Source organism: Lissotriton vulgaris, chromosome 8, assembly GCF_964263255.1.
Source record: "Lissotriton vulgaris chromosome 8, aLisVul1.2, whole genome shotgun sequence".
In the NCBI taxonomy this organism is placed as follows: Eukaryota; Metazoa; Chordata; class Amphibia; order Caudata; family Salamandridae; genus Lissotriton; species Lissotriton vulgaris.
The window spans coordinates 408,802,951-408,827,915 of record NC_141696.1 but is presented as its reverse complement, the minus strand read 5'-3'; the positions used below and the strand labels follow the sequence as shown (position 1 = coordinate 408,827,915).

At 44.6% G+C, this 24,965-nt stretch overlaps 1 protein-coding gene across 4 annotated transcripts in view; it reads left to right on the top strand.

Annotated features, from left to right (window-relative positions):
- The window catches only part of UBE3A (ubiquitin protein ligase E3A), a 246,710-nt gene that overhangs the window by 140,770 nt on the left and 80,975 nt on the right, over positions 1-24,965 (top strand). For all 4 annotated transcript variants that reach the window (XM_086934175.1, XM_086934176.1, XM_086934177.1 and 1 more), the window contains 2 exons: positions 6,506-6,650; positions 15,298-15,503. In XM_086934175.1, the coding sequence (XP_086790301.1) occupies positions 6,506-6,650; positions 15,298-15,503 (351 nt within the window). The remainder of the gene's footprint in view (positions 1-6,505; positions 6,651-15,297; positions 15,504-24,965) is intronic.

Genomic DNA, 24,965 nt, shown 5'->3' with positions numbered 1-24,965 from the left:
TAGCTGCCCTCTTGTAAATCACTATTTTTCACTTTTGAAAGTTAGAAATGGCCATGTCATATGAAGTTTAGTTTCTCTGCATAAGACTCTTTTATATTCACTGCATTTTAACAAAATACTTGTTTTTCTGGCCTCCGGTTTTTTGCTCTTAAATTACAATAAGTTGCTTTGATGTAAACAATTATTAAGCTAAATGTGTGGCATGGCTGGTCTTGCTGATATTGCTTCCTCATCTAGTTGTAGTGCAACTTCTAGGTCTAAAGACACTTGATATTATTTAAATGTTTTCCTCAGTTATGAATATTAGTAATTCTGATGCGTCCCATCTTCCTTCTTATAGCTTCCCAGGGTCTCCAGGCAATCAGGCCACAGAGAACGCATCATTTTTGATCATCACAAAATAGGTTAACAGGAAGCATAGTTTTTATGTAGGCATCTATCCACGGTACTGCTCTGGGTATTTGAATTTTGTGAGCTCCTGACACCTCTGCACAGATTTCAAATTGCTCTTTATAATTAGTTGGCAATGCATGAGGGATCTTCAGGGAGACATTCACCACAGCACTACCAACTTAACATTGCTGTACAATGTACCCATTCTGGGCGAGATTTTTCAAATGAGAATGGTATCCAGCTCTGCATAAGCAGGTGAGCTCAGACAAAACCATTACTTATCACTATTAATTAGTTCGAGATGTAGTGTACGAGTCAGTGAGAAGCAGCGGTCTACAATAACTTCAGGAGGTCGTACACAGAGAAAATGAGGTAACAGTGCAAATACCTAGCTTGTGATTTGTACAGTAGTGGTCCTTGTCCTTCCTTATTTTGAACAAAAAAATCAGTCATAGCAGGACATGAATACTCTTATAGACACTTCTAGACTTCCTCTTGAGCTACCTAGAATTTTGTTTGACCGTGTTGGTTCTTGAGCGAAAGCCCAGTCTTGTGTCCTAGAATCAGAGAAGAACCTTGCACCCCTTTCAATTCTTGAATTAAAAGCCTTGCCCTTTTATGTCTAACTGAGCCTGGCCAAATGGAAAAAAAGAATGTTCTCATGCCAACGAGGAAAAAATTACATCCAATTGCAGTTCTACAGTATATGTTTTGGTTTTTGACTCTTGGGATCATGGTAAAATCGCTTAGTCTATTTTATCCCATTACAGGTGCTAAATCCCAAATAAATACAGCAAATGGGTTTACAGAAATACATTACATAGCCTAATTCCTTTACCTTGTTTGATTTAGTTTGGGGGTGCAATAAGAATCTCCTTGGTGTGTGCTTTCAGTGAAGTTTCTAATGGACTCAAATTAATCCTGTAAGATTGCTGACATACAGGCACTTCATGCTTCACAATGAGCAAGGTTGCTTTCCTTTGCTACACGGTAATGCTGTGCAGCCATCCATTTTCCATCATAAAACTTGTTTCGAACTTCCATATGATTTGCTGTTCAGTGCCGCATTGCATTGAAGCGGAAATATGTATAATTTATAATAGAAATATGGGCTTCAGAAATGAATATATATATATATATATATTTTTTTTCCGCAAAATTAAGACGCCGCACTCAGGAATTGTCAATGACTCTTATTTATTTAGCAAACTCCACCATCAGTCTATCACACCGACGCGTTTCGGGCATGCGCCCTTTCTCCCGGTAGGTGGCATTACTTTTTCCACAGCTTTTAAAGGCTATGCACTTTGAACCCGTCCCATGGAATTCTGGGATTGGTAGTTTCTATCCAATTCACAACGGAAAACACTTTAAGTGACAGAAATTATCATTTCTTAACAGTCTTATATGACACATTATAAAACTACTGATGCATTAGTGTTTACAATTTAGAAATTAGAACGTTTGCATTTCAGGTATAGTACCTTTTTGAATCCATAATTGTTTGCACAATCATGCTTGCAGAAGTTTTTATATATATATATATATATATATATCGTTTTTTACATGCATTCACACATAAAGGGGTTTGGGTCAGCTCTTTTCATCAATTATTCTGTTCAGCTGCCATTCACATCTTGTTTCCTCGGATCACAGCATGTGGTGATGGGTCAGCCCACTTTGTCCACTCACTCTTGCACTGTAAATAACGGCCATGCCTGGTTTCATTCTTTATTCCTTTTTTTTCCATAAGTCTTCTTTTTGTTTAAGCGATATCTTCGTTACAGTAATTTAAAGACAGTAGTACTTTTTCTTTGCACAAATAAAATTCATATGTTTGCAGTATGTGTAGCTGTATATGCACATGCTCAACATACTTAAGACATGTGTTCTTGGGCTCAGACATTACAAGTTGTTTTTTCTTGTCAAAGAAGTTTCGAGTGACAGATTGTGCTGTGACTCTGCCCTTAGACCATAATTCGCATGAGTACTTACACCACCCTAGATAGTTTTTTCCCCGTCATCAAGTTCTGACGTACTGCAACAGCCCTTTGACAGATTTGGTTCCTTGTGGCTTTTTTAGGTCTACTTGCTCCACTGTTTCAAACTGAAGACTGGGTTAACCATCACTGTGCGCTTCTCAGCCATCCATCTGCTCTCTCAGCTGGAAAAAAACTTGATCTTCTCAACCAACAACAGCCATCCCATTTAGATGTCCTGACACCTTAATCGAACTGGTAGTGTTACCTTTTGTTTTCAATGAACTCCCTTCATGTAATGAATACACAAAGGGAACGTTGCTATGCACATCCTTCCATCTTTGTACAAGGTGCAAAACAAAGTATACTTAGTTGGACAAGCACTTCGTTTACAACCTTTGCCTCTACCAACCACAAGACCACCTGTGCCTCCTGTTGCAATGAGAGACTTGTCGAAGGGAAAGGCAGTGGGCATACACAAAGCAGTAGCAGTAAACTTCTTTTGAGATCTCCAATATTTTTGGGGAACAAGACCCTATCAACATTTAGTTGGAGGCTGGGCACTCCGTGGTCCAGATGGCCCAACCAACACCCAGCTCGGAGAAGGTGTTCTCAATCATTACAAAGGGCGAAGACCAAGACACTGCATCACCTGTTTCAAAACGAAGACTTCTAGGAGTGTGAGTATAACTCCAGTGCAGCAAAGCCAGGGCACAAAACCTTATGCCGCTAAACTCCCCCAAGCTGAGGCAGGGCTCTGCTCCCACAGGAGTTGGGAGATAAGCCCTGAGCAGAAAAGAAAGAAGCAGCCACCTACTGGCCTTCCACTACCTTACCGGCGTAAGGTTGTGGAGCTGATCAGGCCTTGAATGACAGGCGTTAAGCCATGACGTCAACCCTAACCCTTCCCACACCACAAACTCCCCCCCCCCCCCCCCCCCTCCGATCTACAGGTGTCAAGCACACTCCAGGTGTCCAATCAAACACTCAGACTAAACAGCTCAAACTAGAAATCTTGCATCTGAGGTCCTACTATTTGGCAACCTAAACCCTGATGAATGCATTACTATACTGCTTGAGGCACGTTATGCACCTAAATGGGATAGAATTTTCCATTGCTGCAAATTGAACCCTGACTTTAATGGGGTCTAGCTGTTTTAAGACCTCATTTGCTACCTTCTACACCCACATAAGGTAGGCCTTGCTTATATTTCCATGCATCTTCAACTAACTGCTGTCACTGCGTACTTTCAGAATAGGAAACACTCATACTTCAAGATCCCTGTAATTAAGGCATTCATTGAGGGATTTCAAAGTGTAATATCCCCAAGGACACCCCAGCTCCTGAGTGGAACCTGTACATAGTTCCTTCAAGGCTTATAAGCTCACACTTTGAAGTCCTCCACTCTTACAACCCACAGTACTAACTTGGCTTTTTTATAGCCATAACCTCATTTAGACACATCAGTGAGCTACATGCACTCACCCATTCAAGATTCTTGAATTCAGTTGCACAAGGGAAAGTGGTCCGCTGAACGGATCTTACGATTTTGTTCAAGGTAATCTATGCTTTCCACAGCAACCAAACTGTGTCTTTTTCTATTTTTTATTTTTTTTAAATTTCTATTCACACCCAGATTCGGCAGTGGAAAGGCCATTGTACACATTACACATCAAGCTGGCAATCGTGTACTGTATTTACAGGACTAAGCCCATCTACAATGTTAACTGGCCCTTGGTAGCCTGTACTAAACATCACAAGGGTTAGCCCATTTCCAATTGAAGAGTTTCAAGGTGCAATGCATACTAACTGTACCTCCCAGGGCATACTGTACTTGCAAAAATAGGGCACACACAGCCTTCCAGGTAACCTGCCATTAGACGACGTCCCTACATATGCACAAAATGAATTACAAACAAATAATCACCACACCTAATAAGTGTAGTGTCTATTGTCCAGCCGGACAAGAAGTTTTAATTAAGCGTTTTGGTCAATAAGACAAAAATATAAGAACACTGAGATAACAAGTGGGCACAGCCGTGACCCACAACATACAAGACAAAACAACGAAAGCAATGGCCAAAAGGGCAAAGCTACAATAGGTCTGTGAACTTGTATTCAGTATTTACAGACGTGAATTTTTCAAAACCACAACTTTGCATTTTTACAATATTTCAGTGTCATATTGCATAAGGGGTTTCATCAAGGGACTGAATACAAGTTCACAGACCTATTGTAGCTTTGCCCTTTTGGCCATTGCTTTCGTTGTTTTGTCTTGTATGTTGTAGGTCACGGCTGTGCCCACTTGTTATCTCAGTGTTCTTATATTTTTGTCTTATTGACCAAAACGCTTAATTAAAACTTCTTGTCCGGCTGGACAATAGACACTACACTTATTAGGTGGTGTGATTATTTGTTTGTAATTCATTTTGTGCATATGTAGGGACCACTGTTTGTAAAATATGTAAACTACCCAAGGTCCCTGCAACATACCTTTAGGGTTCCCTTGTCTTTTGAAAAAACATTAGAAAACGTCAGCCAGGCAGCCACCTGATCAACAACACACACCTTTACACAGCATTACTCTGTGGGCATACTACCTCACCAAAAGACTATGGTTGACAAACCTATGTTAAGAAAATTGTTCCAAAAATCTGCATCATCAGCCCACTAGTCACTGCTTGGAAGTGGTTTACAATTGATGTGGAGTGGTTTACAATTGACATGGAGTGGTTTGCAATTGTTGTACAGAATGTAGATCCGCACCCACACATGCTACGAATTGGAAATATTACTTATCCTGCAAGTTTCTGTCCGGAAATTCACCTGTACTTTCCTCATAATTTTCAATTTCAACAACTTACAGTGCAGACTGCACATCAGTAGTCTTACTCTGCTCTTCACCTTCACCCGCTGAGCGGAAAACCACCTAGGGCGGAGTTGTTATTGTTATCCAGACTTGTAAAGCGCACTGTAACCCTACGGGCATCCTGGCGCTAAGATACATGTGCACTGCCACAGTGGTGCTGCAGAGGACCATGCAAAAAGCTTAAGCTCTGGGAAATAGCCAGGTTTTTATTTTCCTTCGGAACATCAGCAGATCCTGCATCTGTCTCAGATCAGTGGGTGCCCATTTGCATTCCGGACTAAGGGAGTTGACAACACATCTGTTTTCTCGAATCTGCTTTGTAATGTCTGAGCCCAACACTAAGTGTCAGGAGCATGCAGAGCTTGTGAATGTACACCACTACATGCTATGAACAGATACTTACAGGGTAAGTAAGATTTCCTTTTCTCTGATGTGCGCTAACATTGAACATATGTTGTTTACTTGTTCCAAACACACCTGCTTGTTCTATCAAAATTATATTCACTGGTTCATTTAATTTTATTGCAGGCTAATGGTTGCCATGCTTGCACTTGAGCATGTTTATTTCCCATGTAATTTTTATAGCGTATGCTTGTGGTGAAAAATAGAGCTAACCATCACACCAGTTCGTCGGGTCCATACTTGTTAGCTTTGCCAGGGTTTGTTTTTATTTCATGATAGAAAGGCATCACAGTATGGGCCACATGGCCTGCCATTCTCTCTATAGTTCCCATTATGCAGATGTGACAGGCTAACAGTGTTGTAGTACTTGCTCATAATGATGCTCTGGTTTGATAAAAGTTATCCCTGCATTATCTGCTTGGTGGTAGTTCCTCAGAGATTGCAACTGATCTCTGAGGAACTATTCAGTTCCTTAGACATCGTAACTGATTTTAAGTCTAAGGAAACGATGCTTCCATGTAGTAACATTAGTACTGTTTGTCACAGGCTGTCTTTGATTACTAGCACATGTGCACCTTTTATGTCTATCCTCTTGCATTACTGCTGCTCTTACATTTATATGTAAAGGGGAGAGATGATTGGGTAAGACTGTTTATGTGCATCTTGCATTCCCTGCCTTCTAATGATAAGTGTGGGTTAGAGTCTGACTCTGCTGCTGGGCATTTCCATAGTTGGTAGGAGACTACCATCTATGCTAATGGTGAGTATAATTGTAAGTAATTGATATTCTCTTTTCGACGAGTATATCAGTTTCAAATTGCGTTGTAATCTATTAACAGTTGTCTTTTGTTTATGTAATAGTTAGAAATGATTGCCATGGAAAATCCCGCTGACTTGAAGAAGCAGTTATATGTAGAGTTTGAAGGAGAGCAAGGGGTGGATGAAGGAGGAGTTTCCAAAGAGTTTTTTCAGTTGGTTGTGGAAGAAATCTTCAATCCAGATATAGGTAAGCATTTTTCTCAGTTTTAATGACGCAGTAAGTGATATATCTTTGCCTTCTGTCTGCAATCCTAAAAGTGTATTGTAAATTTGCCTTCTGTCAGCAATCCTAAAAGTGCATGGTAAATTTGTACTCATTACATAAATATCCTGTTGAGTATCATTGCAGTAAAATTTTCATTGTTAAAATTTGCTACAAGGTTTATCTCAACAGGTTGATTTATAATGGTTGTGTGCAGATCACATTAATTTCGTGTGGTGTGAAAAAAGGAGTGTGTAGAGCTAACAAAAAATTAGCTTCTAATAAGTTATACTCTACTCCCTTGGAACAACCAATCCACTGTGACTAGTGAGGTATTTTCCACTACGTACCCTTCATTAATCCACCGGGCCACTAGTTTGTGTCAGATTTATGCATTTAATATTTTGCTTTGTGTTCATATGAGGTGTTTCTTCACCTGGGCGAATTTACCAGCAATTATAATTTTTTTTCACTGTAAAATGTTTTAAACAGTCCTGCAGCTGTGCATCTCCCGCATAGCACTGGATTTGTCCTAAGCCAGTAGTATACATTTTGTTCAGCCTTTATGTGGGCACAGGTTTGACTAATACTAACCTGTATGAATAAAAACTCACATCACTTTGTTAAAAATCCGAAAGACCTACACAATAGTCTTCTCTTTCCCCTGAGTATTGGTACTCAATGGCACAACTGGTACTAGTCAAGGAGTGAATTTTTCCAAAACTGATTCATCCGAACCTACTGAACGACCGCAACCTTACATCCAACTGTTTGCAGAGATTTTTGTTGCTCTTCTTCTAGATCTGGAGCCTGATTCTAAAGAAGAATTTTCAAAGATTGCCTGCAAAAAATAGTGGATTGTCTGTTGTCCTTCCACCCGTTATCGCTCCTGGTGGCTTATTTGTCCTATTCAAACAATATTAGATGCCACACGTCCGTGTGGCAGAGGTGCCTCTTTGTCGACATTGGTTCTGTTAAGGTGCAGTGCCAATTTCTCCAAGGGTGATTGTGGTTAAGCTGCCCCATCCACAGATCAGCCATTGTGTTTGGCAGAATTAACACTGTGAAATTCACCATGGAAAGATTGGCCAGCTTTCATTACATTTTGTGCCCAAAATCCTAGGAAACACCCATCGTTAGTTAGGGGTGATAAAAGCCTTAACCTCTTTTTAGTGTTAGAAATTACGTTGGTCAACATAGTCATTATCTGAATTTCTGCCAGTCGTTCCCTTCCCCATCTCCCTGCAGTAGCCCCACCTCTTTGGTGGAGAAGCAATTTCCACAGTGCAGCCTTAAAGTGCAGTAGATTGTTGCCAGTGTGGCAGAGTACATAAGTCGAATAGTGTCCTAGGTAAATTCGACCAGCAAAACAGTACATCATGTTTGTCTCTGCTTTGTAGTACACTTTGGAATGTCTTGGTCGCATCCTCTTTAACTATTTCTACTCATTTGTCCTCCTCACTGCTTAAATCTGTGAAGTTAAGATCCAGCTGTCTTCTCCCCCGTTTGTGCTTCACTTTTCTGTCTCTTACGCAATACCAGTGCACGCATTTTGCTGCGATATAAACTGAATACAAAACTGCACACAATACTATCCACTTACAGTCTGCTGCAACAGATTCAAAATTTCAGAAAACGGAGATCCAGGAAAGCCTAATGATGATTAGATTCTTGTATTTATAATAGGCGCTGGGGTAGGCCATGTGTTTATAATCTGAGAATCTTCTCTGCCCAGATGAGCTCCTTTTGGTAGAAAACTATGGGAAATTGAAAAACCGTGCATTTAGCAAACCTGTCCTATTGGATTTTTTGCCCATCTTTTCTATACTGTTAAGTTATCCAATTTCTTTTTTATATATACATTTTACATCTCGCTCATCTACATGGCTGCTTTGGGTTTCATGGATCAGAGAACCAATGTACTTCAAGAAATTATCAGATTAAGCAACACTAGTTTGAGGATATATGTTCCGAACAATAATGCTCTCTAAAATTAATGGGTTTTCTGACTTCTCAGTCACGTAAGCCAACTTGACAAGTGGGTGATTTCTTTTGCTTCCTAGAAAGAGTAGATAATTGAAGAATACTCTGTTGCTGTACTTTACATAAATGAGAATTGATAGTTATTTTACATCCTACAAATGTTTCTCTGTCTTGGAAATGTTGTTTGACTGAGTCCTACCTAGGGACAGTCATTTTGTGGAATCACCGGAGACCTTCCTTCATGCAGAGTGAAACTGAATTGTTCTTTATGTTGCTGAAATGGACGCAATACACATTGCTGTAAAGTTTAATAAATATGTACACTATGATGCAAAGAGAGTGGAAACGTATGATATCCTTTTTCTGAGATCTCCTATTCTGTGGTAACTCACACTATTTGAGCTATAGTATCAATTCTCACAAAGGAATCTTGGTGCTCTCTCTCTCGGCTGTCACTGTAAGAAGGGATCTTGCTGGACTGGTCCTCATGCCTTGAATGTGAACCAGTTTTCTCTCTGAAGTTGAAGGCATTGTTTTCTAAGAAGAAGTCCTCATTAATATTCATAAACAAAGAATAGTCCTGCCATCTGAGAAGTGTGCCTACTTGAACAGGTGCAGATAATATTGGAACAGCCCTGAAGCTAAGAAAGAAAGTAATAGATTCCTGTTGATCTTGGGCAGAAACTCTAACAGATTAGTAAGAATCCTCTTAAGAGAATTTATGTAATTCTTTGCTAGAAATAGATTTTCATTTTCGAAAGAGAAAATCGATGTGAATGAAGTTTTTCATATTTCTGTGTCTGTTAAAAAAAAATGCTGAGGGTTGGAAGTTGCTGATTTTGTGGCAAGCAAGCTCCTTGTTCTGATATTACTAGCAAAATGTAGCATCTAATATTTGCTTTATGATTTGGCTGGGGTACTTAGCCTTAAGTATAGCCTTTAAAATACTGAAATCCTTCTGGAAGCAGTAATGCAATGCTTTTGCATTATTGTGAAGAATGTATGTTTTCCAGATCTCTGCAAAGCTAATTTAGTTTATTCACATGCCTTAAACACTACACACTTGGAATCCTTGTCGTCAGGACGTTTGCAAGACTTTCATGCTTCCATAACTGCAGTTCCTGATGTGCCTCACAAAAATTGGAGCCATCTTTCCCTTCACATTCAGCAAGAACTGCCTCTGCTCGTATCTCAGCATATAGGCATAATATGATGGAGCAAGCAGTTCATTCAAAACTCCAGTCTCCAGATCCATTCATCATTCATTTCACTCCTGCTTCTATAATTGGACGGTGCATAGTTGGAATACAGGGGGCAAGGGTGAGCCAATTAAGAAGAGCTGTAGTTACATAGGGACATACAAAAAATTGAGATGCAATGCTTCAAAAAGTTGTGCGTATAACAAATGCCAAAGAAATTAATTCTTTGAGTGAGTGTAGAAAAAGCTGATTTTTAAGAGGAGAAATCTGACTAAGGTGATATAAATGATTAAATAGAGAGTCTGAAAAATCAAGTCTCTGGTTGACTTTGCCATGACTGCAATGAGTTGACTCTGGCCAACTGGCTGGACTTTTGTTGTGCTGCTGGCTTAGGTGGAACTACGTCCCCCAGCATTTTCCCTGTTGCAAATTGAAGGTAAGGCTGCCCGCTTGCCACACCCAGAGCTTAAAAACGCTCAAACTCCTGTAGCGCAGGTCAACTGGCTGGACTTTTGTTTTGCTGCTGACAGGTGTGGAACTACATCCCCCAGCATTCTCCCTGGTGCAAATTGAAGGTGGGACCTTCTGCTTGCAACACAGCACATCCAGCGCTTAAAAGCACTCTGAAGCTCCAGCAGCATGGGACTCTTTTAGGCACATGCCCAGGCGAAGACGGGCCCGTCTTAGCCCGGAACCGGTCGGGCCATCCCCTTTGATTTCTGCATTGAAGGTACATTTTGGGTCCTCTCAAGTCTTCCTATTTGAAATTGTTTGTGCGCATTGAGCTGTTTAGCTGTCTCGCCCGCTCTGATTTGTTTGTTTGAGTTTATCTATTCATCTGTCTCGATATGGGCAAAAAACAAATTGTAGGGGTTAATTCCATTTTCTACTCCTCCTATAAAATCATGTACCTCCATTGATCGTGTGCTGGAAAGAGCCATGGGGTCATTAGCACGAAAATTGCTCTTACTGAGCGAAGGCTTTCAGTGAACTTGGGTACTGCTTCCCCAGGAATGCCTTGGACAGATATTGTTTTTGGGCCCCCAGTGGTTATGCAAGACAATTCTACCGCACCATTCTCCATTTTTACTGCTTCAACTGAGGTTTCCAACTCTGTATACTTGGTAGCACACGATACTGATATACCCAACACTGCACTCATCAGGAAAGTTAAGAGAGGTACTCGCATTAAGCATAACGCTAATACCACCAAAGCATCTCCGGAAAATTTCATGTTGGTTATGGGGACGGAGGTCTTTCTACCTTTCCAACTCCCCAACAGGAGTTGCAGGAACCACAAATCGGAGTCCACAATTTATTAAACCTTTCATGGCGGGTTGTTTCGAGAATCTCCAAGCACTCTTGAATGCTAAATGTTCCTGTTTAATTTCTGAACTTGAATCTTTTGGAGCACAATTTGCGGTACTAACGAGTTCACTTCATCCAAAAGTAACTGACCATATCTCTCACGTTCGAGATCCCACAGGTATCTGGTCTGCAACTCCCCCAGGAGATTCCTCCTATCCCTACTCCTATCCCCCTGGGAGCGATCAGAGTGCCGGTCACAGGAAACAACCTTAGTCAACCTGCTCTGGTGTCGTCCAGCTTAGTCGGAGGGTCTACACTCCGTTTAGGCAGGGAGGAGGTTTTTGTGCCATGAGTAACTCACGAAGGACTGGGCATTTGAACGGTGAGCTACCTTTCATTTCCAACCAGTTCATAGTTAATCTTCATCCTGCCTCTATGTGATTGTTCTTATCGGGGTCCCCCCTCTACATAGTGGGCAGAAGGAATCAAACGAGGAGTTGTACAACAAGACCTTAGTTTGGCTTGTTTGCTACATAGAGCTGCCTTTCCACTTTGATAAAGACATTTTGATGACCCGTAATTGTGGTTGGATTTGACCGGGCTTAGTTGATACACCAGGAGATTGTGCTAGTGAACTTTAGATATCTGTTCCGGTGCAAAGTCTCCTGTTTGGGCCTAGAAGCTGTACTATAGCGGAAAGTAATATTGCCTTTTCCCATTAGGCTATTTCTACAAACCTAGTGTATTTTATCTACAGACAAATGCTCACAATCTGGAATCTTCGGTAACCCAGTCAAGCCGTGAAGTGAGGAATCCGCAACCTTTGCCACCCTGTTTGAAGCAAGCTCCCTTAACAGTAGGGCTGGCAGTTCTCAGCCCAAAGCAAAAAGATCATTTTTTATTCCCCACTGCAAACTGTTATGAAACCTTTTCAAGCCCAGAGTGATTTTTAGTTTGTACCACACAGGACATTTCAACTGCTGACAAACTGCAAACTCTACCCATTAAGAAGGGTCCTTTGTGGAAAAGTTTGACTCATCCCTTCACTCTTCTGAGCTGGCATATTGCAGGCACAGAGCCAAAATCACCAGTTTGGCCTGGCTCGCCTGTATCACTAAGTTTGACTTTGTTGTTCTGCAGGAAACCGGAGATACTTCTTTGTTATCTTATGAGTGATTTGCCTGCTATTCTCGTCCCTTCTTCCCCATCTCATGTGGCAGAGCCAAGGGCGGCCTTTCAATCTGGATTAATCCGGGTCTGCAAGTGGAAGAGACTACTATTGACTTGGGGAGCTCCACCTTCTGCATATTCAGTATAAGCTGTCCCCCCTTTTATTTTTATTTAACACCTTCGACACTCATGACGAGCTCAGCTCGTCATGCAGTGTACTGCTGGTACACTGATGACGAGCTGAGCTCGTCATGAAACCATTATTTTGGATCTTCCCCAGCACAGCCGGGGAAAATGCCTAGCATCGATGTGGTTAATGAACTTTTACAACAACAATTTCTCAAATTTTGTGTGTTAATTTTACTCATTTGTTTACTTTCCTTTCAAATTTGCAGCCGTTCACTCTTCTGACGGCCGACGGGAGCACACCCTCCCTGGTGCTGCGAACGGGCAACTGCCATCGCAGCCCCTCCCACTTATTAGAACGCCCGCACCGCGGCGGAATTGGCGCTGCGGTTAAGGCGTTAAGGGCTGGTGCAATGTCCTAGCCTTATTATTTTTGTGTGCTGACTTCAGTGCAAAATTGGCAGTTTACTCAAAGGTTGAAAGACCGTTAGAGGAGGCATCATCCAGGGGGCAATGTGATGGAGGTGAGGAGCTAGGAAGACCTATAGCTGTGCATGACCTGGTCGACCTTTATTGATATGTTTAGGGGGAACGGGTTACCCACAGCCTCTTACAGGGGACACAGTTGGGCCTCGATCATCAACTATATGTTTGTGCCGAGGCACCTTTTCGTTTGGTTTTCTATGGGGGAGGTCTTTGAGACAGATTGGGTGGACCATGACGCTCTTTTAGCCACAGGCCATCGGCTGGTGAGCAAGATCAATCGCCCCATGAGGTAGTCTCTGTTACCCAACATTCTAATGATGGTCTCAGGCTTATCTGACATTTGAAGCAACCAGGGGATACACTGGCTACCTTATTGAAAAGACAAATTGGACTGTTCCTCAGTTGTCTGTTGGATATAAGAGGGGACACTATTTTGTCTTATTATAAAAACTTAAGCGAGGGCATCAGACAATTTTTGTCGAAGCCTTTTTGGTTTAACCAGGGGGGCCCCTGGTGGTTTGATGGACACTGTTCGGCAGCCAACTGTAGCTTAAGGAAGGCCCTTGTAGCTAGCCCAAAATACTGAGACAAGGTTCAAGTAGCATGGAAGCTTTATAAGAACACCTTGAAGGCAAGGAAGGATGCAATGCATAGGAGGGATTGGGAGCTCCTCAAACATGCTTTGATAGCAAAATACAGCAAAATGTTCTTGGACACTTCAAAGAAGATTAAGCAGAGGAATACCCCGGAAAGCCCAGTCTTGAGTTGTAACATCTTTGGGCCAGAGTAGGTCGCACATTTTAGTGCCATCTACCACCTGGAGGAAAAGAAGTGTCTGGAGGAACTTTTGCAGGGCAGATTATCCCATTGTGCACCATTTTGTGTATCCTTGCTGGAAGTGGAGATTGCTATTTGGCAAAGCTCCGTGGGAAAGCCCCTGGATCAGAGGGGGTACCAATGTGCCTTTTTAGGTGCTTTTGATTTGTGAGGATCCCGCGTTACCAATGTTTTGACCACTCTGAGCAATAATTTTCCTCGCTCATGGCATTGCTCTACTATTGTGCCCATTTTATTGCATGGGAAATTGCATTTCGCATAAATACTATCGACCCACCTCCCTCTTCGATAGCACGGTGAAATTAATTGGCAGTGTAGTTTTTAATCACCTTAAAACATGAGCCAAAGGTGGTAATCCTCTGTCCCTTCCAATTTGGCTTTGGAGGGATCTGCTTCACCTGGCCCATGTGATGCTTTGGCAGACCAAACCATGCTATATTTCATATTTTTTTGCAAAATATTTAATTCTTTTTTTCAGTGTTTTCTTAAACTCCTATTAAATTCTCAAGGGCACCGGAAATATAGGGAAGAGTTATTTTAACTCCAGTTACTATATAGCTCTGACGTTTGTTTCAGGGTCAGTTCATTCATGAGAAGTCGGATATCCATGGAAGGTTAGTTCCCGGTGCGTGGATTCTTCCTTTACAGAGCTAGAAGTGGACTGTTCTTAATGTGATTGCAGGTTGCATCACTGCTAGATTTTGAGTTGTAGTTTTATTGCCGAGTTAAAAGCTTATGTTTTATCTCAAACTTTTTGGCTGTTTTTGTACTGTACTGCTGTTTTAATAATGTTTATAGGATTTGTTTGTGCTTCAATTGCATATTTTCACTATTTTATAATGTCTTTTATGGCGAAATTTGGCCAAATAAAATGTTATTGATTGAGTTGACTCAACAGAGGATACTTATGGGATCATAGTGAGATGCAAAAAAGTTGAAATGCTTTGATTCTATCTTGTAAATTTTGTATGTAAAGTGTGGTGAACTTTTAAGGTGATTCTTGGTTCTGTGGGGAGTTAGTGAATGTTGTAGCATGCTTTAAAAGTACAATCCCAACAGGATCCTCCTAAAAAGCCTGGGCTCCAGAGTTTTGAGGAGATTTCAACTTTTTAACAAATTCCTTTGAATACTAAAGTAAATTAGGTTGTGTTAGAGCAAGAACCTATTTTAGATATTTTTACCTGTAACAATTAAAAAATATATATACATATTTGTTAATCCTTTTTTTTGCACTCTGCAGTGTTATCATGAATTGTAGTGCATGATGGTGCTGTGTTCTTTATGTTGTATAAAGCTGCATGTACTGCTTGTCTTGTAGTCTTCACACCTATTGTCTGCTTTAGAGTGACTGTCCGCGCTCAACCCTGCTGTAGTGTGAGTATATGAACCTTTGGAAAAAAAAATGTAAAAGATATTGCTTCGGGTCAGTGTACTTTTAATACTTTTTATGTATACTAGCTTGACAATTTTTTATTTTTGATGCACTAATTTTATTCTATGATCCTGTCTTTATTTACCTATAGGTATGTTCACCTACGATGAAGTAACAAAACTATTTTGGTTTAACCCGTCATCTTTTGAAACAGAGGGTCAGTTTACTCTGATTGGCATAGTGCTGGGTCTAGCTATTTACAATAACTGTATACTGGATGTACATTTTCCTATGGTTGTATACAGGAAACTTATGGGCAAAAAAGGAACTTTCCGTGATCTAGCAGATTCCCACCCAGTAAGTTAATTATTTTGAACATTCTATTTATATTGTATTATTCATTTTCTTAGTATAAATAAGTAAACAATATTGCATGCCATAATAGACTCTATTACTTACTCAAATTAAAAATTTACCTGGTTGTAGGCTTCAACTTAGGTTTTTTATTCCTTTTGGCGATTGTGCACTTATTTACGTTATTTTCTTCCTGTGGTTTTTGGCCTCCCCAATCACTTGTAGTTGTACGTTTTATAGCATGAACCACATCATAACAATGTTGGATAGTAACCAATTATTCTCTGTTTAGTCTATGATCTGTCACTGAATACATTTTTAGCCCTTCACCTCTTTTCAAGTAGGTACTCGTCTATGTTTACCTTCTATGTAGATTTATGCATTCTCTCAGACAGTTAGTTGTGCATTCTTTTTGTGTCAAGTGGAAATCATATACAGCAGATGACCCATCCTTAAAAACTGTCCAACTGGTTCTGCTTCTTTTCATGGCATGCACATTGCTGGCTTTTTGATTAAAATGAAGGCACTTTAATAAATGATCATGTAGTCATTCGGATTTTTGCGTACTGATGGGTACTTCTAACCACAGAATCCTCAGATATAGATTATTCCCAGGCGCCAGACTGGATCCAGGTTTTTTTTTTCCGGCAGCGCTGCCTGAGTGCCGGTCAGGTGGTGCCATATGGCTGTTTGGTGACTACATACCACCCAGGAAATAATGTAGCAGAGCCACATATAAGTGCCTACTGTGCTGTTTGATGCGGGTCTGTGGCACTGCTCTCAGCATTTTTTCCAACCACTCTAAATTTAGTCAGGCAGTGTGCCAGAGAAGATATCTCTATAGGATTCAAGGTGTGCCATGAGCACATAATTCAAGCCAATGCCTGTCTACAGGAAGCAAATGTCGGTCATGAACCCAATCAATGTGTCGCTCTGGTGCTTGGGCTCTGGTCACTACCCAAAGTCGGGCAATAAATGTGTCAGAAGACAGTCCTGGAGTCTTGAGACGAACCTTTGTTTCCAGACAAAAGAAGAGGTTGTGTTTAAAACAGAAGTCTTGTCTTTGCTCCAAGTTGTGGTGCCAGTTTCTTCCTGCTCGAAGTCTTTCAGTAACTAAAAGTCAAAAATACGCTATAAGCCCAGGGCCAGGCCCAGCACCCAACACTGGCCGTACACAAGAAGTGTTGACTGGCCATGTTATGTTATGTTATGTATAGCGCGCAGCTGCCCCAGCCAAGGGGCGTCCCGGCGCAATCTACCAGAGACGGGGAAAGGACTGCAGCAGATGGAACAAGCAGTAGCATCACAGGATTAGCGGAAAAGGTGGGTTTTTATGGCTTTTCTGAAGGATAGTAAGTCGTTCAGTCCACAGATCTGGGACGGCAAGGCGTACCAGAGCTTCGCTGCAATGTATTTGAAGGAGCGTCCACCCATCCGGGCTAGTTTAATGCGGGGGACGACTGCCAGGTTCTGTCCCTCCGTGCACAACATGCGTCGAGGCACATATGCTGTGAGGAGAGGGCTTAGCAAGGGAGGGGAGGCCATTTTCAGGATCTTGAATGCAAGGCACAGGGTTTTGAAGTGGATCCTCTTTTCCACCGGGAGCCAGTGGAGTTTAGATAGGGTATTTACTGCTGACTGATTTCGGGGGAGGCCAGTCAGTGCCCTAGCTGCGGAGTTTTAGACTCGTTGCAGTCTGGATTTCTTTGCTACGTTCGCCCATAACAATAGTGAGTTTGCATAGTCCAGCCGCGAGAGAATGGCTGATTGTACCACAAGCTGCCGGGTTTGATGGTCAAAGAACTTCAGGATCGGTCTAAGGTTTCGCAGAATCCCAAAGCAAGTGGCAGCAACTTTTTTTGTCTGGTGGGTGAAGTTCAGGGCGGAATCCACCCATACTCCCGGATTTTTCACACAGCTTTTAGGCTCCGGTGGTTGGCCCAGAGTCTCAGGCCACCATGTGTTACCCCAAGCCGCTGTCTCTTTGCCCACCAGCAAGACCTCCGTCTTGCCCGTGTTCAGCTGAAGGTAGTTAGCAGTCATCCAGCTAGTGATGTCGACGAGGGTCTGTTTGAAATTCTGCGTTCTCAGACCACTCTCGTCTTTCAATGACACCACTAGCTGGGTGTCATCAGCATAAGATACTAATGACAGCCCACGCTTCCTGACCACCTCTGCCAGTGGTTGAACGTAAATATTAAATAAGGTGGGGTTGAGTGCAGACCCCTGGGGCACTCCTTGTTTGATAAGGCACTCTTTGGAGAGGAACGGCGGGGTTGCTACCTTGAAAGATCTTCCTGACAGAAATGCCTTAAGCCAGTTTAGGGCCTCTCCTGAAATTCCTGCCTCCTCCAGCCTGAACATCAGCACTTTGTGTGAGACCGTGTCAAACGCAGCACTGAGATCTAAAAGGATCAGTGCTGCCGTCCCGCCGGAATCCAATATGGTCCGGAGATGTTCAGTCACACTTACGAGGGCCGTTTCGGTGCTGTGTCCAGCCCGGAAGCCATGTTTGGACCTGTCTAGGATAGAATTAGACATCAGGAATTTGGTCATGATGGTATTGACGTGGGACTCTGCCACTTTGGCTGGCCAAGGGAGCAGCGAGATGGGCCTAATGTTTTAGGGTAAGCGAGGGTCTAGCGTGGGTTTTTTTATGATGGGGAGACCCAGGCTTGCTTCCATCTAGAAGGAATGGTGGCAGTAGAAAAGGACACGTTTATAATATCTCGAAGGGGACCCAGTACTGTCCAGTCTGCTTCTCTAAATTGTGCTGGTTTGAGGATGTCAGCAGGTGAGCCTGGCTTAATCTTTTTGCAGAGAATAAGAAATTCTTCTTGGCTGAGTGCCGGTATGTTGGTGAGTTTGGGCCTGGTCATAATCCCAGAGGGTGTGAGGTGTGGTGAGGTAAGGAAGACATTGTAGATTTTCTGAATTTTGTCAATGAAATAATTTGCCAGATTATTGCAAAGCGTAGGTGAGGTGTTGAGACTTTCTAGCTTTTTTTTTGGCGCTAACCTCTTTTACTATTCTGAAGATAGTTTTTGAGGCATTTTGGCTATTGCTAATCTCGGTAGCGTAGTATGCAGCTCGGGTCTTGCAGATGCTGCGATGATAACTCGTTTGCGCTTTAACATAGAGGGTCTTGAGCGAAGAGTCGTAGTCTCTCCTCCATTTACGCACTGCTTTCTTACATTCTTTTTTACGGGCGGTAAGTTCATTATATCATGGACTGGATTTATTTGAACGCGCCCTGATCCATTTAGCCGGTATCAGTGCATCAAGGGCCTGGTTAATCCAGTCACAGAAGCCCTCGTACCCTTGATCAGGGTCTTCACTATACTCGGGGGGGGGGGGTGTTAGATATCAGAAGTGCATGCAAGTCTTCGAGACGGAGCTTTCTCCACGGCCGTTTCAGGGCCTGCTGAGCGGGTCTTATATTATGAGCGCCTCCAGTGGACACTGTCATAACCACCAGATGATGGTCTGTCCAGGTCATAGGAATGGGGGCCTCTACTGTCACATTGGTCATATTAGAAAAAATAGGGTCTAGTAAATGGCCGCCGCTATGTGTAGGGCCACTAACAAGCTGACAAAGCTGAAGAGCGGCAAGGTCAGCTAACAGGGTGTTAATCTTATTATCTGTGATAAGATCAAAGTGAATATTTAGATCTCCCACTATATTAAAATTAGCTGTTCCGGTGACCATAGAACACAGATTTTCGAGGAGCGATGCTATAAAGTTACTGTCTACACCTGGGGGTCTGTAAATCAGGAGACCCACAAGGGTGAGTTGGGGGTTGATTTTAACATTAAAGCGGGCGCATTCGCTGCCTTTAATATCCAATTTAGAGAGTAGGCAGGTGTAGTGAGCTTTAGCGATCATCGCTATCCCACCTCCTCTTGTTTGTCTATTTAGTGTGAGTATAGAAAACCCTGTGGGGATGGCTAGATTGATGACCGAGTCCATGTCATCCTGTAGCCATGTTTCCGTGAGGAATAGAATATCTAGAGCATGGTTGGTGAGTAGCTCATGTACTTCCATATGATGTTTTTGAAGGGATCTTACGTTGAGTTGGCCCACCCTAATTGGTTGAAAGTTGGCGTTCACAAGGGATGGTGGTAATGTGGGTTTGGGCAGGGAGAAACCACATGAACATATAGAGCAACCTTTCTTACGTGCGAGGGAGAGTTTTTTACACGCGGGCAATCCAAGTAATTAAGAGTCAGCAGATCCTGTCTGGAGTACGTTAAACCGCTTCTCCTGCATGCACCATGGGGGGGCCTGGGCACGGCCCCCTGGTCTGCATGAACAAAAGACTTGCTGAGCAGGGAAATTGGCTGTATATGATGGAAAACCTAGGAATTCACTGGAAAAAAAGATTAAATTGATATATTTGAGTTTGATAGTGAAATCCTAACTTGCTTAAATTCACAAGTTATTTTTTGAGCTAACTAGAACTTTCACCACTGCCATGCACTGCTTATGACCTCACATATTACAGCCCTCATGACATGTTACATAACGTCATTGGCGACATCACTGTGAATGTATAAAATGACAACACTGGTGACTTCATCGAATGAATGTGACAGTTTACTGTATGCTTTTTTTAACCGGCGATATTTATTCAGCAAGCTACACATAGACCCAATTTTCTATCACATCTGTAGTGCTAATGAGCATAATCTTTCGTAACATGCAGCACATCTGTGAAGTCTACCCACGTTTAGTAGACATTATAATCTGTTTTAGTGATATTGAGGTGCGTAAAAAATGTAATGGATCTGTACATATCTGAAAGAAAGATGTAGCGATAGATTCCTTGCCGTAGAATTACCCCCAGGCGTCAGACTGGATCCGTAAAGTTTTCGTTAGCAGTTCCCCCTGTGCGTCGGAAGGTGGCATTGTGTGGCTCCGTGTCCGTCGTTGGTGTTGTGCTTGTCGAGATGACGTTGCAGCAGCTACTTAGACGCTGCCCTCGGGCGGTGATGTCAGTTCTTACTTTTTCCGTGCCAGTCGGCGCAGATCCGGAGAGAGCGGCACCCCAAGTCACTTTTTGACTGTCTTTTTTTTAGGCCTTTTTGTCTCGATTTTTCGAGTCGATCGACTCCTGGTGCAGTAGGGATGCCTGGATTCAAGTCCTGCGGGGACTGTCATCGAATGAGGTCAGTGACGGACCCGCACCGTGTGTGTCTTTACTGCCTGGAGCTCAACCACGACCCCAAGTTTTGCTCCAACTGCCGGGCCATGGCGCAGAAGACTTTGCAGGAGTGGTCCCGAAAGTTGCTGGAAATCCGACATTCGTCTTCACGGCGCTCAATGTCCCGGTCCCGGGGGAGGTCAAGGGACCGGTTGCAGAGCCGCCGCCACCACCGTTCGTCTGGATCGAAGTCTTCGCACTCTGGGTCAGGTAAGACGAAGCATTCCAAGAAGTCGAAGAAGACCCATCGCTCTCCGACTTCCCCTCGCCGGTCACGCAACGCGGCTGAGGGTGCGGGTGGTGCCTCCCCTGCTGCTCCAGCAGAGCCTACCCAGTCGCCGCTGGCCTACCCGCCCTTCCCTGGTCCGTCGGCGTCTCCGGCCCAGCTGCAGGAATTTCTGTAAGCCATGGCTCGCCTCTTTGGGCCGTCGGGCCCCCCTGGTGTGCCTTCGTGCCCGAGGGCCTGCCTAGGGATCCTAGCTCTTTACTACCGGCGGCTCCGGCATCGCTGTCGGATCCGGCCTCTGCGCCGCAGGACCCCCAGTTGACCTTGTGATACTTCCACCGACGTCGACCCCACCGGCACTACCTCAGACGTCGCCCGTCCCACCGGACGACGTCACCCCCGGTTTCAGCCCCGATGTCGACACGGCGCAAGAATGGCGTCGCTCGTTGCCTATTCCGAGGCCCATGGGGAATTTCCATCTTTATGTTCATCCTCCTTATTTTCGTCCTGTTTGTCAGCCTTTGTAGGAAGGGGAGGACTTGGAGGGGTCTGAGGACCCTCTCACAGCATAGTGTGAGCTTGACCCTTACTGGGCAGAGGAGCTGGGGAATGCCAGTGGTCTTGATACCTCTCCTGACATTGGCATGCTAACTCTTCCTACCGTGGCTACGGAGGAGGGTGCAAGTTTGCAGTGGTGTTGCGTAGGGTGGCCAAGGCCCTCCGCCTCAAGCTCCCTACAGTGGTCGTCAGGACTAACCTCCTGACAGAAGTGCTTACGCCGGCAGCTACCTCTGCGGAGCGACTGCTGCCTTTTAACAAAGCATTTCCGGACTTTCTTTTGGGCACCTGGTCCAGGCCCAACACGGGCTCCTGTGGATAGGAACGGGGCCCTATGCCTTCGCCCTGCCCCGGGCGACCCCCTTTTCCTTTCCTAGCACCCCACTCCTGAGAGCTTGGTTGTCCAAACCTCTACGTCCCAGAGCGCATTCCCTACCACACCTCCAGACAGGGAATCCAAGAAACTGGAGCAGCTTGGTAAGAAGATTTTTTCTTCCGCCAGTTCAGGGCTGTGGTCGGTGAACACCGCAAGCCTCTTGGGCCGTTGTCACTCTGTGTGGGATACTGTGGCGCGCGTGCTGCCTCAATGTCCGGAGAAGGCCCGGATAGTGCTCTCTCACGCTAATGCTGAAGGGAGGGATGCAGCCAAGTTCACTATCCTTTGTGGCTTTGACACCGCCGACTCACTGGGCAGAGCGATTTCCACGACAGTGGCGCCGTCGCCACGCCTGGCTGAGGACAGCTGTTTTTTCTGCGGATGGACATGCCCTTTGATGGCATTCGCCTTTTGGCAACAATGTCGGGGGATCACTTGGCCATTCTTCAACAGGAAGTCGCTGCCCTCTTGGCCAAGGGGGCCATTGAGCGCATTCCTGCGCCAGAAGGAGGACGTGGTTGTTACTCCCACTACTTTCTGGTGCCCAAGAAGGACAAGGGCCTGCGTCCTATCTTGGACCTCAGGGACGTCAATCGCTTCCCCCGGAAGGAGTTCAAGATGTTAACTCTGGCTCAGGTCTTGTCTGCCCTCGACCCTGGTGACCGGAAGTAGCTTTGGACCTGCAGGACACATATTTCCAAATTCCCATCCTACCTGCCCACCGTCGTAACCTGTGGTTTATGGTAGGCCACAAGCACTTTCAGTTTACCGTGCTCCCCTTTGGTCTTACCAGCGACCCTCTGGTGTTCACGAAAGTGATGGCGGTGGTCGCAGCTCATCTGCGCAGATCAGGGGTTCCAGTCTTCCCCGATCTTGACGAATGGCTGTTGAAGGCGGGCTCGTCCCGGACAGTCGTCTCCCACCTCCTGACTATGGCCTTACCTCCTGCATTTGCTGGGGTTCTCCATCAATGTGCCGAAGTTGCACCTGATTCCCTTTCAGAAGCTCCTCTTCATCAGAGCAGTTATGGACACTACGCAGTTTCGGGTCTATCCTCCCGAACAGCGACTCCGGGACATTTGGGCTATGATTCCGATCTTTCAGCCCTTGTCCCGAGTTTCGGTCAGAATGACCCTGAGGCTGCTGGGCCTCCTGCATCCTGCTGATCAATAATGCGAGGTGGCAAATGCGGGCTCTGCAGTGGGACCGGAGGTTCCAGTGGGTGCTGCATCAGGGGAACCTGCTGGACTACGTCCAGATCTCGGAGGGCATTGCACAACAATTGCAGTGGTGGCTGACGAACCAGCATTAGGTCAATGGCAGATCCCTCTCCCAACCGGAGCACACAGTGGTGACGGATGCGTCCCTTCTGGGATGGGGCGGCCACATGGGAGAGGCGGAGATCCGAGGCCTCTGGTCTCCGGCGGAGTCCAGGCTCTATATCAACCTTTTGGAGCTCCAGGCGATCCGACTTGCACTGAATGCCTTCCTGCCCTCTGTCAAGGGGAGAGTAGTGCAGGTGTTCACAGACAACACCACTACCATGTGGTAGTGCAATAAACAGGGCACTGCGCCTCTGCACATGGCTGGAATATCAGGGTATTTTCCTGGTGGTTCAACACCTGGCAGGTTCACTAAACTAAGCCGCAGGTGCATGATAGATCACGAATGGCATCTTCACTCGGAGCTGCCGCAAGGTCTCTTTCAACAGTGGGGAGAACCTTGGTTAGATCTTTTGGCCGACCGAAGTGGACATGCAATGTCAGCAGTTCTGCACGTTGGAATTTCCAAGGCGGCACTGACTAGGCGACGCTTTTCGGTGCGAGTAGAGTTGCGGTCTGTTGTACGCCTTTCCTCCTATACCACTTCTGCCCAGAGTGCTGAAGAAGATCAGGCACGACCGGGCCCAAGCTATTCTTCGGACTGGGCTCGAAGAGTTTGGTATCCCTAGCTACTCAGTTTGACCATTGATCCCCCCCGATTCGTCTTCCTCTTCGGGAGGATCTTCTGTCAAAGCAGATGGGGACGGTCCTCCACCCGAACCTGTCCAGTTTCCACCTCTTTGCGTGGAGATTAAGCTGCAGCAGTTGATTCATTTTGGCTTGCCTTCTGAAGTCTGTGATGTCATTCTGGCAGCCAGTTGTCCCTCCACTAAGTTGGTATACGCCTGCAGGTGGAACAAGTTTGTGGCATGGTGCACAGCAAAGGCTGTGGATCCTATTTCTGCCCCTCTTTCTGAAGTCCTACCGTTCCTTCTTTCTTTGGCCCAGCAGGGCTCTGCTCTGGGCACTATTAAGGGCTACCTTTCTGATATTTCTGCCTTTCTTAGGCTTCCTGATCAGCCCTCTCTTTTCAAGTCCCCTGTTTTAAATAGATTCCTCAAAGGCATTACTCATCTTTTCCCTCCTATTCCATTCGTAATGCCACAGTGGGACTTGAACCTGGTTCTCAAATGTTTAATATGTGCTCCTTTGAGCCTCTTCACAACTGTCCTCTTCGTCTGTTAACTTTGAAGACTGCTTTCCTGGCTACCTTCACCTCTGCCAGAAGAGTGAGTGAGCTCCAGGCTCTTTCTTGCAAACCTCCTTTTCTGTCTGTCTATCCGGACACGGTTGTGCTCCGAACACATCCATCCTTTCTGCCAAAGGTTGTCACTGCCTTTCACATCGTTCAGACCATCACTTTGCCCACTTTCTTTCCGCCTCCTTCCAGAGAGGAAGTGAGGCTCCACCATCTGGACCCAAAATGTGCACTCTCATTTTACCTGAATCGCACACAACAGTTCTGGGTGGATGACCAGCTCTTTGTTGGTTGGCTACGTAGGTGCCATGAAAGGTCAGGCCGCACACAAGCAGACTGTGTATTAAAGCCAGGTTATTCTCCACCGAAAAAGGAGCCTCCGGTGGGGCTGCGCGCCCATACCACCAGGGCGACGGCGACCACTACGGCTTTGGGACGTGGTGTCACCTTACAAGACCTCTGTCAGGCAGCTATGTGGGCCTCGTTGCACACTTTTACTAAGCACTATTGCCTGGACAGGCAAGTCCAGAGAGACAGCTTCTTTGGCCGTTCTGTTCTACGGGACTTCCTGGTGTAATCTT